The 17,866-nt window shown below is 45.2% G+C and overlaps 1 protein-coding gene across 1 annotated transcript; it reads left to right on the top strand.

Moving 5' to 3' along the window:
* Nucleotides 1-337: 337 nt before the first annotated feature.
* Nucleotides 338-16,716, top strand: UFM1 (ubiquitin fold modifier 1). Its single transcript, XM_044287519.1, has 6 exons — nt 338-442; nt 3,561-3,617; nt 8,342-8,399; nt 12,012-12,051; nt 13,378-13,410; nt 16,467-16,716. Coding segments are annotated over exons 1-6 (258 nt in total). The 5' UTR covers nt 338-440; the 3' UTR covers nt 16,535-16,716.
* Nucleotides 16,717-17,866: the final 1,150 nt, after the last annotated feature.

Raw genomic sequence — 17,866 nt, 5'->3', positions numbered from 1 at the left:
TACAACCTTACCAGTAAATTAAGAGTTTTAGTTCCAGTCAAACTAGCTACACCCATTTATGCCCTCACTTGACATGGCCGCCGGATGACTCAGAAGCAGTGACGTCCACGGCCTGACTCGGGCTCCAATGAACACGTAATAACAGGTCAAGACCCTCGTAGCGGGGCGTCTGTTGCCGACTGAATGAAGCGTTTATTAAATATCCGCTTTCTATGTTTAAAGATCTGATAACGTTTGTCAGCAGAGTGATTTACTCGCGATAAAGATTATGTGCATCGTGATAGTTTTTCTTTATAGTTGAAATTGTGCTGCTTCTGCGTACAGGCATAATCCAGGACAGCCCTTCATGTAAGTGACGTAGCCCTCGGTGTACCTGCCGCTGCTGTGTTGGGCTGAGTGATTGATACTTTGCGGGGCGCTGATCCCGGGGTCCATACAACATGTGAGTATCTGGTGGGCAGCCTGTGGTCCATGTAATGCTGAGCAGTAACAGGACATACCAGGCAGTGATCCATACACAGTGCTGATCATCTGCACAGCTGGACTGTCAGTTCCTGTAGTACTACCTGCCATTGGTGGTGGTGTATGTAGGGGCTCTGCTACCCAATCCTTAGTGTTCACTGGGTGAGTCCTTAAAGGGACCGTTCAGTTTTGTTCAGTGGGGTCTCCCCCTATGTTGAGCTAAGGGGTGAACAGCTGGCAAGTTGCCCTCACATTTCCTCGTATTGCCACACAGCGCCATTGTATTCAGTCATCATGGCTGTATGTGCACTAGTCTTTGTCCGGCAGAAACTCAGCACTCCTGGTAGTCAAAGAGGTAAACGCAGACGTGAAACCAGCCCAAGACACTGGAAGAGTAGGGTAGTCCGAAACGGGCAGTAGGTCATGTGATGTAACGGCAGACCCGAACCGGAGCTTGATGTACCCTATGCTCATTTTTAAAGGGGTTCCCCAGGATTTCCATATTGATGGCCTGTCCTCGGGATAGGTCCTCAATATGAGATCGGCGGAGGTCCCACTCCCGTCACCCCACTGATCAGTTGTTTGAGGAAGAACTCAGCCAAGCGCCGTCGCTGTCCTCGCTAGTGTGTCTCAGCCCCATTCACTTGAATGGAACTGAGCTGCGCTTAGGTCATGTGACTGATGAATGTGACATCACTGGCCTAGATGAAGGCCTAAGCGTTCATGGAGCTCAGCGGCCTCTTTATACAGCAGATCCGGGAAGGAGCGGGGTTACTGGGTGTCGGACCCCCAGCGGTCTCATATTGAAGACCTATCCTGAAGACATGCCATCAATATAAAAATCCAGCACGCTGTGCGTATAAGGCTACTTTCACACTGGCGTTTTGGTTTCCGTTTATGAGGTACGTTCAGGGCTCTCCCCAGCGGTCCAAAACGGATCAGTTTTGCTCTAATGCCTTCTGAATGGAAAAGGATCTGCTCACAATGCGTCAGTTTGCCTCCGTTCAGTCTCCATTCCGCTCTGGAGGCGGACACCAGCGTGCTTGCAGTGTTTTGGTGTCCGTCTGACGAAAATGAGCCAAACTGATCCGTCCAGACACACAATGTAAGTCAATGGGGACGGATCCGTTTTCTATGACACAATCTGGCACAATAGAAAACGGATCCGTCCTCCATTGACTTTCAATGGTGTTCAAGACGGATCCTTTTTGGCTATGTTACGGATAATACAAACGGATCCGTTCTGAACGTAAGTGTGAAAGTAGCCTAAAATGGGGTTACTTAATAAAATACACATACATGTACAATAAACATTAACTAAATGTGACAGCCTGGTGCGCTGAGAATAAGGACGCTGCGTGAGGGCTTACAATCTGCTAGGTAAGAACACAGTAGGTGAAGGGTAGGTGTTCATCTGGCTGTGTGGTGGCAACATGCTCATTGTAGGTGGTAAGTTTTCCTGAAGAAGAAGGTTGCTTTTGAAGGTTTGGATGTTGGGGAGAGTCTGATGTCTGGGGCAGTGAGTTCAGAGTAGGGGAGAGACACGTGAGACATCCTGTAGACCATTCTGTGAGGAACAGAGGAGGAGGTTGTGTGGGGAGGTATCAGGAGATTAGGTCAGGATCCTAAAACAATCATTTAAAATCATGCGAATGGATGTCAAATACAATGATGATCCAAGAAGATGCTTGACTTATCCTGTAGACTCACATTGTTCAAAAATGTTTAGTAAATGGATCAGTTGTCCTCCTATTGTTCAACTGGACAGCAGATAGTCTCCCATTCTAGTCAGCGTGGTCAGGCACTGTTGGTGTCCATCATGTGACGGATACTGTACTGCCCTTGTTTTCATTTTTGGGTTCCTGTGAAGGAATAGAAAGTCAGAAATAGGATCACAGATGTGAACAGATCCTGACAGGAACATGGCAAACATATGCTTTTGAGGCTCCTTGTACATTTGGCGCACCTGAACTTCTCCAGGCACGTACATTAAACGTACGTAGAGGCCCCCATCATACTGACAAGAGGCCAGAAGAATGTTCTGTTAGGATGGTAGAGGTCGGGGTACCATTTCTTTTAACCATATGGAATCGGACAGCAGACTGCACTTTACCATACAGAGGCATTCAGTACAGTGCACTCTCCTTAGATGTATACATCTGAGGTGTATATTAGGAGGTCCTCCTGATGGAGGCCTTAGACGGGCAAGGCGGAATGCAATATGAAAAACCTCTAACCTTGAATGAAATCCCATTGAAAACCTATGCATCTATCAAAGAATGTGTCCGATTTTTTATTTTTTTTTATAACTAAGGGTCCATTCACATATACGCAAGTGTTTTGCGGTCCCCAAGTTGCTGATCCACAAAACACGGACACTGGGGGCAGGTGCATGTGTCACTTGGGGAGAGATGGCAGCAGGGTGCACTATGGGAAGCATGGCAGGCTGGCAGCAGCATAGTGATGTTCTGGACAATGTTTTGATGGGAAAACTTGGGTCCTGGCATTCATGTGCACACCACCTACCTACGCAATGTGGCAGACCACTGTTCAGGAATGGTGGGAGGAACAAGATAGAGTTTAAGGTCATGCTTGGCCTCCAGATTCATCAGAACTGAGTCCGGCTGAACATCTGTGGGATTTGCTGGAAAAAAAACACGTCTTATCCATGGACAGCTCTCTTCTCAACATACAGAGTCCGCTGCTAACATCTGGGTGGTAGATGCCACAGGAACCATCAGAGGTCTTGTAGAATCCATGCCTCCATGGGTTTCAGCAGTTTAGGTGGCATGTTGGGATCTTTGGCGGTTGGGATCTTTGATATCTTGATTTTTTCCTCCACTCTTTGGATCACTACATGTATATTTTTTATGTCGGACTACTAGACAGTGGGTTAAGGAGGCTCCACATCTCATTGCTGCAGATGACACGTTGAGCGGCGCTAGTTTCACATGTACAGGAAATATTGTCTGTAAAATTTTCGATGGCCAACGATGTAGGACGGTGAAATGTTAGCCGCTTTCAGTGTAACTATTAGAATTTGTATAAGAAAAGAAAATGTCAGCGCAGTAATCACTGTAATGCTCTTCTTATTGTAGGTCAAAGGTTACGTTTAAAATTACGCTTACAGCGGACCCCCGACTTCCTTATAAAGTGTAAGTATCCATCCCTGTACCAGTCCTTGTCGATATGCCATAAATGTCTACGCGGTGAAAAGGCCTTTGCTGTTACCATGCTTCTTATCAATAGCATTTGTCCCAATATATAGACAGCATCAGAGTGTAGGGACCTGCCCTATGGACATGGGGAATGGTAAGAACTAGTTTTCAAGTTATTCACACATTTCCCAGAGGAAGAGCAGAGGGACAATACAGGAACACCGTGCGGAGATGTAAGTCTAGCTCATGGGTCAGCAACCTCCGACACTCCAGCTGTTGTGAAACCACAATTCCCAGCATGCTCGGCTGTTCTCGAAACTCCTGTACAAGGGAACGGAGCACGCTAGGAGTTGTAGTTTCACAACAGCTAGTATCAGAAGTTGCTGACCACCTAGTCTAGCTGCTCCAGAATTATTTTATGGGGAAGCATTTACTAAGGGTACTTTCACACTAGCGTTTTTCTTTTCCGGCATAGAGTTCCTTCACAGGGGCTCAATACCGGAAAAGAACTGATCAGTTTTATCCCCATGCATTCTGAATGGAGAGTAATCCGTTCAGTTTGCATCAGGATGTCTTCAGTTCAGTCGTTTTGACTGATCAGGCAAAAGAGAAAACCGCAGCATGCTATGGTTTTTATTTCTGGTGAAAAAAAACTGAAGACTTGCCTGAACGCCGGATCCGGCATTTTTTCCCATAGGAATTTATTAGTGCCGGATCCGTCGTTCCGTTATGCGCATGTGCAGACTGAAAAAAAAAAAATGCCGGATGACACCGGGAAGACGGATCCGGCATTTCAATGCATTTTTTCGACTGATCAGGCATTTTTAAGACTGATCAGGATCCTGATCAGTCTTACTAATGCCATCAGTTAGCATACATTTTGCCTGATCCGGCAGGATCTCTCTGCCGCAAGTGTGAAAGTACCCTAAAACAGGAGAAAGTCATGTTTTAAGGGAATTTGTCACTGTCACAGCTTCTCCTGAGCAGCCCTCCTGAACGGGGACACTCCCAGCAATAAGTGTCACGTATATAACCTGGACGGCTCTCCTGAACGGGGACAATCCCAACAATAAGTGTCACGTATGTAACCTGGACTGCTCTCCTGAACGGGGACACTCCCAGGATTAAGTGTCACGTATGTAACCTGGACGGCTCTCCTGAATGGGGATACTCCCAACAATAAGTGTCACGTATGTAACCTGGACTGCTCTCCTGAACGGGGACACTCCCAGCAATAAGTGTCACGTATGTAACCTGGACGGCTCTCCTGAATGGGGATACTCCCAACAATAAGTGTCACGTATGTAACCTGGACTGCTCTCCTGAACGGGGACACTCCCAGCAATAAGTGTCACGTATATAACCTGGACGGCTCTCCTGAACGGGGACAATCCCAACAATAAGTGTCACGTATGTAACCTGGACTGCTCTCCTGAACGGGGACACTCCCAGCAATAAGTGTCACGTATGTAACCTGGACGGCTCTCCTGAATGGGGATACTCCCAACAATAAGTGTCACGTATGTAACCTGGACTGCTCTCCTGAACGGGGACACTCCCAGCAATAAGTGTCACGTATATAACCTGGACGGCTCTCCTGAACGGGGACAATCCCAACAATAAGTGTCACGTATGTAACCTGGACGGCTCTCCTGAACGGGGACACTCCCAACAATAAGTGTCACGTATGTAACCTGGACGGCTCTCCTGAATGGGGATACTCCCAACAATAAGTGTCACCTATGTAACCTGGACGGCTCTCCTGAACGGGGACACTCCCAGCAATAAGTGTCACGTATATAACCTGGGCGGCTCTCCTGAACGGGGACACTCCCAGCAATAAGTGTCACGTATGTAACCTGGACGGCTCTCCTGAATGGGGATACTCCCAACAATAAGTGTCACGTATGTAACCTGGACTGCTCTCCTGAACGGGGACACTCCCAGCAATAAGTGTCACATATATAACCTGGACGGCTCTCCTGAACGGGGACAATCCCAACAATAAGTGTCACGTATGTAACCTGGACGGCTCTCCTGAACGGGGACACTCCCAACAATAAGTGTCACGTATGTAACCTGGACGGCTCTCCTGAACGGGGACACTCCCAGCAATAAGTGTCACGTATATAACCTGGACGGCTCTCCTGAACGGGGACACTCCCAGCAATAAGTGTCACGTATGTAACCTGGACGGCTCTCCTGAACGGGGACACTCCCAGCAATAAGTGTCACGTATGTAACCTGGACGGCTCTCCTGAACGGGGACACTCCCAGCAATAAGTGTCACGTATGTAACCTGGACGGCTCTCCTGAACGGGGACACTCCCAACAATAAGTGTCAAGTATATAACCTGGGCGGCCCTCTTAGCGGAATGTGTCCACATGGCCACATTATTATTACTGCAGCCTGTTGTAAATCATAAGGCTTAAAGGGGTTATTCAGGAATTAATATTGATCACCTATTCTCAGGACCTCCACCAACCAGCTGTTAGAAGAGGCCGGGCACACCATGAGCCTCAAAGCCTCTTCCTAGGCCATGTGATGTCAGCTTACATCCATCACATGGCGCTGCATCCGCTTCAGTGTTTACCTGCGCGCCATCTCTATTGTAGCAGCGGTGCAGGGTAATTACAGCTTCCTCCCTCATTCAATTGAATGGGCTGAACTGCCATAATTACACTTTACTGCCACTATAAGGGGGACGACGTGCAGGTAAACATTGAAGAGGACGCAGCGCTGGAACATGCCCTTCAGACAGCTGATCGGCGGGGGTGTCGGCAGTCAGACCCCTGCCGAGCTTATATTGATGACCTATCCTAAAGATTGGTCATCAAAATCTGTAGCCTGCACGTCCCCCTTAACTGATCACAATATACACAGGTATAAAGGTCATATAATGTAGTAATAAGCTTACACATATAGCTATGGACAGATGGAGCCCCGTTTGCAAAAACCCGCCCCCACTGTGATGGGCAGATGGCTCTGGGCCCCATCTTTTCCCTCGCAAGTCAACTGGTGTCAGAGAAGAAACTGCTTGATATCTAATCCTTGCATCATAGTTGGAACCAGTAGCCACCCCGCTGATGGCAGCACTGCTGCTGGAGCCTTCTTATTGACCAAAAAGGAATATTCTTATTCAACATTATATATTATATAATATGGCACCCACATATTCACTAGCAGTGTTCTAAGAATTCAAGCCTCAGTCCTTGTCCCCAATGGAGCTTGCAGTCTAATTTTCCCATCCCCAGCATTTATAAGCCCGTTAAGGTTATGTTCACACGTGACATAAATGCTGTGAACTTTCCATCACAGATTTGCGTGTGAAACATCTGCAGTGTATTTTGGTACCTACAAGGCGGACAGGTTGTACAAAACGTCCTGTACCTGCACTTAACGCGATGTGCATGGCCATTTATACTGCGGTACAGAGGGTGAAACCTCCAGCAAACCGCTGCAGAATTCCAGCGGGTTTTCTGCTGCGGAATATCCACAGCAGTCCCGTCCCATGTGGACCCAGAAACAGCAGAGTCTTGTCTGTGGGCTGTATTGTATTCAACTGAATGTGGACACAGAACAGCGAGTGGTGCTATTTTTGGGCAGGAAACACACAGAACAGTGAGTGGCGCTATTTCTGGGTGGGAAGCACACAGACACAGAACAGCAAGGGGCACTATTTATGGAGTGGGGGGAAGCACACAGAACAGTGAGTGGCGCTATTTTTGGAGTGGAGGGAAGCACACAGAACAGTGAGTGGCGCTATTTTTGGAGTGGAGGGAAGCACACAGAACAGTGAGTGGCGCTATTTGTGCACTGGGGGAAAGCACAGACACAGAACAGTGAGTGACCCAATTTCTGGGAGGGGGGAGCGCACAGATACAGAACGATGAGTGGTGCTATTTTTGGGCAGGAAACACACAGAACAGTGAGTGGCGCTATTTCTGGGTGGGAAGCACACAGACACAGAACAGCAAGGGGCACTATTTATGGAGTGGGGGGAAGCACACAGAACAGTGAGTGGCGCTATTTTTGGAGTGGAGGGAAGCACACAGAACAGTGAGTGGCGCTATTTTTGGAGTGGAGGGAAGCACACAGAACAGTGAGTGGCGCTATTTGTGCACTGGGGGAAAGCACAGACACAGAACAGTGAGTGACCCAATTTCTGGGAGGGGGGAGCGCACAGATACAGAACGATGAGTGGTGCTATTTCTGGGAGGGGGGAGCGCACAGATACAGAACGGTGAGTGGTGCTATTTCTGGGAGGGGGGAGCGCACAAACACAAAACGGTGAGTGGTGTTATTTTTGTGGAGGAAACACACTGAACAGTGAGTGACGCTTTTTGGGGGGGGGAAGGGGGAGTACACAGACAGAGAACGGCGACTGGTGCTATTTCTGGGGAGGAAGCACACAGACACAGAACAGTGAGTGACTCCATTTCTGGGGGGGAGCACACAGAATTGGGAGTGGCACTATTTCTGGGGGGTGGGGGAGAACACAGACAGAGAACGGTGACTGGTGCTATTTCTAGGGGGGGAGCGCACAGAACGACGAGTGGCACTATTTCTGGAGGGGGCGGGAGTGCACGGGTCTTTTTCTCTACTCTTTCTCATATATCCCGTGTAAGTATGTTTATGCCGTATAGCCTAGTATGATGAGGAACATGCGGAGAACATAAATCCACGCAACTTCATGGTTGTCTTTAATTCCTATTTGCAGGATGTGCGTCCCGGAGAGCACACCCTTCACAGCAGTATTGAAGTTTGCCGCAGAGGAGGTAGGTACGGTGCTAATAGGACACTGATGGGTCACAGCGACTACGCCATATTCCAGCGCAGCGTACTGAAGCCACTGTGGATGTCTAGCCGCTGTTTTCGTGCCATTGACAGTCACCTGCTGCTCCTCGTTTCCAATTTGTGGATCATTTCCTATTGCATTTGTGAATCTCCCATTATGTGCTTATACGAGATGGGCTAAGCAAATGAGGGAAGTCAGCTAGAAAATATTGTTTCCTGCTCCTTTTTGACGGCTGATTAAAATGTCGGCGCAGGAGCAGGTTTCCATAGCAACCTTTATTGTGCTGGTGACATGGAGATTCTGACAGGCGTCCCCCCCACCCGTCCCTTGCAGCAGCTCGTCACCAGCTAGATGCCGGATTCACACCTGGGGACTAATCTGAATCCTAAGAAATATACCTAGTGGGGAAAAAAATGCAATGCTATAAAAGATGTACTGTCATGAACTTGTAATACGGTATTTTTAGAGGACATGATGTATAACCATGCGATGTTAGAGTCTAGCCAGACATGTGCGATCCTCTGGCCAAATGCTATCTGTTTTGCCTCAGTGGAGCCATGTTATATCGATTACAGTGCCCGTAGGTGCTGCCAACTAACTTTCCACAGACCCTGAATGACATAGTTATGCAGAGGATCATTCCATGACTGTATATTTCTACTCCATTTAGTGTTTGAGGGACTGTAATTGCTGCCCAAAGTAGTTGTCACTAAGCATCAGATAGACTAAGAAAGTTTATGAACAAGTGATTTTATGGGAAATGCTCTTAAAGCGTACCTGAGTTTAAACAAGAAAAAGATGTTTGCATAATGACTGTGCTTATTTGTATATAACTGTGAAGTGAAGGAATAGGTCTTTCTGGGCTTCCCTAATGTCTTTTTCAGTCTAATTATTTCCCTGTTTCAGCTGCACAGCCAGATGCATTTCACTCAGAAGCAGGGGGCGTATCTCTTCTGTGAAATTTGTCAGCACTGTCCTGCTGTAACATTCTTTACTTGACTTCCCACTATGTTTGCTTTCAGCTCCTGAGAACCCAAATAAGGAAGGCTAAATCACACTTAGGCAGGAGTCTCCTGTAATGGTCAGAAGCAGTTATTTTTACCAGGCTCACAGTCTCGGCTAGCTGCTACACGCCCATTTTCTGTGATCCCACTTCTATGTCTCTGTTACTAAGAAAGGATCTAGCCTGACAACAGGCAGTGGACCGTAAATTAGGTGGAAGTGAGAGCCCTAGTGGCCATGACTTTACAGCCTTTTTCAGGCGGATGCAGGCAGATTTTTTAAATTAAGTGATTTAGAAATTTGCTAATTACACCATGCTCTATTAAATTAAATTAAATTGTGTAAATGTACAGCGAAGTACAGTGCTCAGCTATCTCCAGTGGTTCCATAGAGTTGAATGGAGCGGCAGCACGAATGATCGATCTCTGGACCATGGATCAGACACTTATCCCCTATCCTGTGGACAGGGAATACATGATTGTCATGGAAGAACCCGTTGGTTCAGCAGCCGATGCTCAGATGAAGCCAAGGGCGGTACACGTTCGTTCACTGTGCATGCACTGCACATCAGGAACATGCACAATGAAGCGAGGTGGTGTACTGTCCTTGGCCTCATCGTCACAGTGAGCTTGCTCCTGATGCCACTGGAGAAGAGTCCTGGACTCTCTTCTCCCGGTAATTTTGAATTTCATTTACTTACTTTTGCAGGGATAGATGTGTTTACTATGGGCAAGTTTTGGACCCTAAGCTCCACCTGCATAATGTCATGCTGTTGGTTTAGTGGTCCCGAACCTGTAATAAATCTTAATAGTAGACTTTCATTTTAAATACTGCCCTGATGTCCCAATTCCAGACCTCACTTTACAGTGCAAGTTCTTTCACTTCCGGTTTGTTCCGCCCCAGCAGAGAAGTTTCCCCTACTCTTTGTATTGGAGACCTATATGAAGGAAACTGGCTGTCTGGCTCATTTTTAAGCTATGCGCCTCCTCTGTCTCGTCATCAGTCAGAAGAGGGGGCCAGTTTAGTGACTGGAAGATCCACTGTAAAGAAAATCTGTCACCGGTCAGAAGCTTAAAACCAGGGCAGAGACCTAGAGCAGAAAGCCTTATTGCTTGAACTGCCTCAGTCATTTTGCTAAAATCAGTCCTGAGCACCTCTATAGTCCTCTCAACTGCACCAGCTCAGGAGTCCTCATATTCGTGAGGTCCTAACTCTCCCTGCCCCCTACTAGTAACTGACAGCTAGTTTCCTATTGCAGTCAGTGGCGGTCAGAGATGGGAGCTCATGAATATGAGGACTCCTGAGCGCATGCATTGGACTGTATTGAGAGGACTCTACTGCTTGTCTTGTGTTGGGGCTGCTCAGTACTGATTTTATAAAAATTCAGGTAAGTGACTCAACCCTTTGCACAGTCTCTCTCAGATAGGATGGCCTTAAACTGCTGACAGATTCCCTTTTAAGGCTTATTGCCCCTTTGCACTGATTTTTATTATTGTTCATTGGCTTCCTAAATGAAGCAACTTTCTAAATAGTCTTCATTAAAAATGTCCTACTATTTGCTTCTGCACCGGAGAAAATCCATCAGTGTTCTGCTCCTATTTGTAATGGTTTCCTATCCTCCATGTTAGGCCTCATGCACTCGACCATCGTGTGAGTAGACTGTGAAAGCCCCTGTGATTAGAAAGGAACCGACTGTATGAGAAATTACTATGATACAGTCAGTTTGTGTCAGGGGAGCCGTGGTCCGCCCAGGAAACGCATCTGATACACGGACCATGTTTCCCGGGCCGATCGTGGTCGTGTGGATCAGCCCTTATAGAATAGCAGCAGGGAGGAGGAGGAGGAGGATGAAAGTACCCAAGCAGGACAGCTCATACAGGCTACAGAGAGGAAGGAATGCACACACAAGGACATTTGCAGGGGGAAAGCAACAGCATCAAACACATACAACTTTTTTTTTTTTTTACTTCTGGTAACTACTAACATGTAAAAAAAATTTTTCAATGTCTTAGGTATCCATTACCTTTAAGTAGTGAGGGAACACTTTGTGCTGGTGTTCGTCTGTATTTGCAGCAAACATTTCTTAACCTAATGCCCACCACCTCTATCTAAGGCTACTTTCACACTGGTGTTTTGGTTTTCCGTTTGTGAGATCCGTCATGGGCTCTCACAAGTGTTCCCAAACGGATCAGTTTTGCCCTAATGCATTCTGAATGGAAAAGGATCCGCTCAGAATGCATCAGTTTGCGTCCGATCAGTCTCCATTCCGCTCTGGAGGCAGACACCAATACTTTGCCTGCAGCGTTTTGCTGTCCGCCTGACGAAGTGGAGCCAAACGGATCCGTCCTGTCACACAATGTAAGTCAACGGGGACGGATCTCTGACACAATCTGACTTTCAATGGAGTTCATGACGGATCCATCTTGGCAATGTTGTATTATTGTAACAGATCCATTTTTGCAGATACATGACGGATCCGCCCAAAACGCGAGTGTGAAAGTAGCCTAATGTGGAGGATTATGGAGGAGTGTAGTTCTGGTCGTAAATGGTCATTCGGTGATAAAACGCTCTCTTCTTTCTTTTCCTTTAGTTTAAGGTCCCTGCAGAAACCAGCGCTATCATAACCAATGGTAAGTGGATTTTTGTTCTAAAATATCTGGAAGAAAGCAACATCAGGTACTGCTCGTTGTCTGCTTTCCTGCATCTCGTCACTTTGCTTAATCAGATGTCAAGTAAAATATCGCCCACGTCCTTCCTTCATTGTAAGGTACATTGTATTAAAAAGCCTGTTAAATACATATACGGAGTTAGAGCCACATAGCTCACACTATTTCATCCCATATTTTCCCGTAGACCAGAGTTCCTCAGCCGTCCTGGAGACAAACATGGCAACTTCACATGTGCAGTAGTAGAGGCATCGTGGGCAGCACTAGAACTTGCCAGGGCGAAGACCATTACATTGGCAATAAAGGGGCTGTCCCATGACAACTTATCCCCTCTCCACAGGACAGAAGATAAGTGTCTGATCGGTGGGGGGTCTGACTGCTGGGGTCCCTGCTGATCACTAGAACGGGACCTATGTTCCACCATTTGAATAGGGCGCCATTTATCTGTAACCTGTGTGGGGCTGTCGGAGATAACGGAGTCCAAGCGTTTGTCTACATCCGGCAGTTCATAGAGTTGATGTCGGCCACTCTGTTAAAACGTAGGATCACAGGCCCCTGTTCTAGTGATAGACGGGGCCCCAGCCGTCACACCCCTGCCCATCAGACACTTCTAACCCATCCTTTGCATAAGAGAAGAGTTGTCACGGGACAACCCCTTTAACGCAGGGTAAAAGCTGCAGCAGCTGTTGAATTGGAAAGTAGTTGAATCTGAAATTGGCCACTGAAGGTGCATCATGTCTAAAGGGGTTTCCATGATTGAAAAAAAAAAAAGGACATATTTTTTATGTCTTTTTACAGAAACTGTGTTAAAAGGTTTTCCTATCATGCCAAGTGATAGCATAGTGCTCAGATACCTTAGATGTGTGGTCAACTGCCTGGTCACCCATCTGTCCTCAGAACGAGGGGCTGCAGCGCTGGTTCACGTTGGGATAGGCCTTATAGGGCACTATAGCAGCTAGTAGTTACTAAAAAGGACATGTCGGGAGAGGTAACAGCTCCTCTTTAACACAGGACAATCCCTTTAATCAGGGTTATGTAGGCTTAAAGAGGTTTTCCCATCACACAAACTGATAGCATATCCCCATGATTGGTGGGAGGACTTCTGGTTGCCCCCACCAGTGCCAAGAATAAAGGGGCCACAGTTCTGGTATAGTTCCCTTCCAAGCCTTTCTCTCCACTGCCGGTGGCTGGATGTATTCATGTTCCTTTTTATATGTTCCATCTCTTTTCTATATTATCACCAATTTTATATTATTCTTGCTTATTCATTCCTTTCTTTTTGTCCTGCAGATGGAGTAGGATTGAATCCAGCCCAGACTGCTGGTAAGTGGGCATGAATAGGGTTCTGTGCCTCGGATACCCCTGTCTAGGACATGCTACTACATGATATTTAAAAGTAAATCCATCCTGTTTCAGGCATTATTCTTTTATTTAAAGGGGTTGTCTAGTTTACAAAACCCTTAAAAAAAATACTCTATTGGAGAACAGCTGCAAAGAGCATCTAACATTCACGCTTTATACATATAGCCTGTTGATGTGTAATACTTTATTTCCCCTGTGGTTGGCGCTGGAGGGCACTTGAACGCTTGCTTACTGATTTGACCCCAAATTACAGCTGATTGCTACCGATCCCAGGAGTCCGTTTATTATCGATAGACCCGTCAGGTAAAATGGCACTGTTCACAGTTGACAACCCCTTTAACCAGTCATTTTACCTCCTTCGTGACAGGACGCATTGCGAGGTTCATTTCGTACATGCAGCTTAGAGAGCAGTACATTTTTCTGTTTGCTTATTCAGATCATTTTTGCATCTTTATTTTTATTTTTATTTTTTGTGATACAAATTTGTATGGACCATATTTTTAAAACTATAAGACGCCCCCATAATTAGGAGCATGAAAATTGAAAATACAATTTTTACTGTATATATCCTATGGGTGATATACAATTAATATGGTACAGACACAGTAAACTTCCTGTATGGCTTGGAGGGGGAGGGGGGGATCACATGCTTTGGTATAACCAGTGACTTCAGTGACGTCACCAGTTCAGCCAGTCGTTGACTACAGCTATACAGGTGATCCACAGGATAGGCAATAACTATTAGATGGGTGGGAGAGCTATCACAGGAACCCCCAAGGATCCCTCCCTCTTAGAGCCCCCAAAATGAACGGAATGGCTGTGCACATGTCCTGACTCACCACTCCAATGGGTATAGGGCCCCTGTTCCCAATATAACAGGAATACTCCTTTAAGCAATTAGTCTTGAACATGTAACATATTTTGTCTTTGTCGCAACTATTTTATTCAAATTTTTCTATGAATTAAATCCGATGTATTAACCCTTCATGAACTTCAAGACGTTTTCTTTAGCAGGCTTTTTTTTGTCTTTTGGAATGGCCGTGATTACAGTTGTGATGATATTGGACCATTTCTCTGAACATAAATAAACCCGCTCCCGCACCCATTTACCGTACAAGGTGTTGTGCACTTGTATTTGCTTGTCGGGAAGATACAGTAATTGACTTCAGCCAACGTTATCTCTGTGTTCACGCAAGTTTCGAGATGAATTTAAGACCTTTTGATCTTGGGTAATTTAAAATTCCGCCTGATGGTTTTTCCACATTGACATTAAAAATTTAGTCCCAGCAGCAACGGGGCGCAACTTAGCAACAGCGGGCAAAGAGCTTTACACGGTCATATTAAAATCAAGATGTAATTTCAACACGCATGAACCAATTAATTGAGGTTCCTTACTGTGTAATTAATATACCTGTCATCTGCTTGTTTAATGAACCTCTTCAGTATTAAATGTTCTGGAACCGAGTGCAGTTTCTGTTCTGTAAAATACTAAAAATAAAGTTTGTGCGTCTTCTATAAGAAATCATATTATTGTAATGGGTCACTTTTTATATGCCAGTTAAAACCCGATAGCGACACATCTCCTTTTTTCTAACCAGTTTTTATATTCTGATTACTGATTTATTTTTTATTCTATTTTCCAAACATGATTATGGGGGGCGGCCATCTTACCCGAGCCATTATTAACAGCATTTAGAAAGTCTCTCCACGGCAGCCCCATGGAGGGGACCTCATTGACTTCTAAGGGAGAGTTTTCTGGACATGCTCTGTGACCTGTGCAGATGTCATTGTACGGGGAAAGAATAGATAAGCTCTGACAATCACCTATTGTGAATGGTGGACCCTGTCTTATCTATACCCAGAAGGGATGTTGATGGCTTTTTCTACGGATAGGTCATCACTTGTTAAATCCTGGAAAACCCCTTTTACGGCATATCCACAGGATATGCCATAAACGTCTGGATGGGATGGATGGGAATCCTCTGGGATCCGCCCAGTCTCCATAACATGGGTCCCCTGACTTCTGTAAATGGAGAGGTGGCACGGCATGTGCAGTGCGCCCTCCACAACTGTTGGGGCTCCGTTCTTGGTGTAGATGCGGGTCCCTAGCGATATGTCCCCATTGTCTGAGATGAGAAAACCCCTTTTAATATCTGATTGGTAGACGTCTAACTCCTGGCACCCCTGACGATCAGCTGTCTGAAGAGGTCTGCCTCGGCCTCTTCCTAGGTCAGTGATGTCACGTTTAATGGTCATGTGCCCTATGCACAACTCAGCCAGCCACAAAGTACAGCCACTATACAATATACAGTGCTGTGCTTCGTAAGCTGTTAGGAGGCTGCAGTGCTGTGGCCTCTTCAAACTGCTGATCGGCAGGGATGCCGGGATTCGGACGCTCACCGATCAGATATTGATCCTGAGCACATGAATATTAAACTCCTGGAAAACCCCTTTAAATGACTACAAGCAGAAATCAACAAAAAAAAAACTACTACAAGGAATTAATACAGGAACTTTATTAGAAACGTGAAACTTCTTTTTCTAAAACTATAATACCCCTTTAAATAGTATTTTAAGGCCCTGGTTCACCAAGACCAGCGTCTGCTCCACCCGTCTTGATGTGGCCTGCACTGCCGGAGGAGCCATGTAATTAATAAAGTACATGGCTCCTCCGGCAGTCTGTGCGCATAAAATGCCAGTTGCCACTAGAAAAGCCACAATGACATTAAAAAGTCGCAAATCCCATGGATTTGTGACTTTTCTAGGCCAAAACGGACATAGGGGGGGATAATGAGTTTCCCTCCACAGTGTTTTGTTTTCTTCTGTTGCTACTTTCATTACGTTTTTCGATGTTGTCATTGTTGTCTAGAAGAAAACTGATCTCGACCAAAAGTATTTTGTGGTTTATTCCATTTTATAAATTATTCATCTCTTTTTAAAGGGCTCGATTTAAAATGTATGAAGGATCAATTTAATGTATTCACATTCATGTGTGTTTTTTTCTTTTTTCTTTTTAGGAAACGTATTTCTTAAGCACGGATCAGAACTTAGACTCATTCCCAGAGACCGAGTGGGCAGCTGTTAATAGCCAGACATCTTGCTAGAATTTCTTTTGGAAACATAAAAAAAAAAAAACTAATTTATTCTGGGCTTTAATAATAAGATCAGACTCGGAATTTTAAGTCGGTTTTAAGATTTAATTCAGTTGGGCCCATTTCCCTTTAAAAATCAAAGTGACTTTGAAGATTAAAGATTTGTATGGTTTAATTATTGCTTCTCCATGTCTATAAAACCATTTGGCTTTTGCAACTCTATCAATTTAGTCTGTCAGTTTTGAAGAGCTGATTTCATCAAGTATGTGTGTATTTTATTATACATATATATCACTGTATAAAATAATTGCTATTTTTATTTTTTTAATATTTTGTCACCCAACTCCATTCATGTCATTGTAAAGCAAAAGTGTTTATTCTAATATTCTAAAGATCTGACTCGGCAGTGACTTGGGATCACTTCACTTTGTTGCTCCCCTATAAGACATACCCCATATCCTCTATGGCGGCACACAGCAGTTCTGTACTAGGAGCTGTATGGCACCTCCTATACAGCACAGTGTTATGGAGATGTTCTCCAGTAGACGTAAAAGATCTCCATAATACTCAAGCATTTCACCTTTTTCTGTATGATATGAAATCTGAGCTGATTGGAGGTACAGTATGGCCCTATGGACTTCTCTAGGTGCTCATTTATAACTACACACAAAGAAGTTGTACAGGGCCATGATGAGGTCATGTGCATAAGCCGAACGAAGATGAACCAAGAGATGAAGCATTTAGAAGACCATGGCTTCTGTCAAGAACACAACATCCAGCAAGTTATTGCTTCTAAGGCCTCATGCACACGACAGTTGTTTTTTGCAGCCGCAAATTGTGCGTACGCCCCAAAAAACGGATGTGGCATCTGTTTTTTTTTTTTTTTTTGGGAGGATCCGTTTTTTTCCCCACAGATCCCTTGTAATAAATGCCTATCTTTGTCCGCAAATGTGAAAAAAGTAGGACATGCACTATTTTTTTTTGGCTGAAGGGAAACACGGACAACGGACGCGAAACACAAACGGATGAAGTATCAGCATTTTTTTGCTGACCCATTGAAATAAATGGGTCCCCATCCTATCCGCAAAAAAAAGGGAACGGAGGCCGAGAAAAACAACTGTCGTGTGCATGAGGCCTAAATTATAAAAATTAAGCATTTTTTATTTTACAGATTAAATGATAATATTCATCTGGTTCTAAGCGTTTTATAACTTTTTTATGGATTTTTTTTCTTCCAGTTTCCTTCATTTTATTGAAAACATTAACCCCTTAGTGACCATCCATACGTGTTTTTACTGACGTAAACAAACGGGGTTTTAGCTAAA

The sequence above is a fragment of the Bufo gargarizans genome, chromosome 3 (genome assembly GCF_014858855.1).
Source record: "Bufo gargarizans isolate SCDJY-AF-19 chromosome 3, ASM1485885v1, whole genome shotgun sequence".
Taxonomy (NCBI): domain Eukaryota; kingdom Metazoa; phylum Chordata; class Amphibia; order Anura; family Bufonidae; genus Bufo; species Bufo gargarizans.
Note: the sequence above shows the minus strand (reverse complement) of the source record. Positions and strands in the feature narration are given on the sequence as shown.

Bases quoted from the DNA above. Each gene is read 5' to 3' on its own strand.
- UFM1 (XM_044287519.1), top strand. The intron at 8,400-12,011 runs GTAGGTACGGTG...CTTTTCCTTTAG, and splicing joins TGAAGTTTGCCGCAGAGGAG to TTTAAGGTCCCTGCAGAAAC. The intron at 12,052-13,377 runs GTAAGTGGATTT...TTTGTCCTGCAG, and splicing joins CAGCGCTATCATAACCAATG to ATGGAGTAGGATTGAATCCA.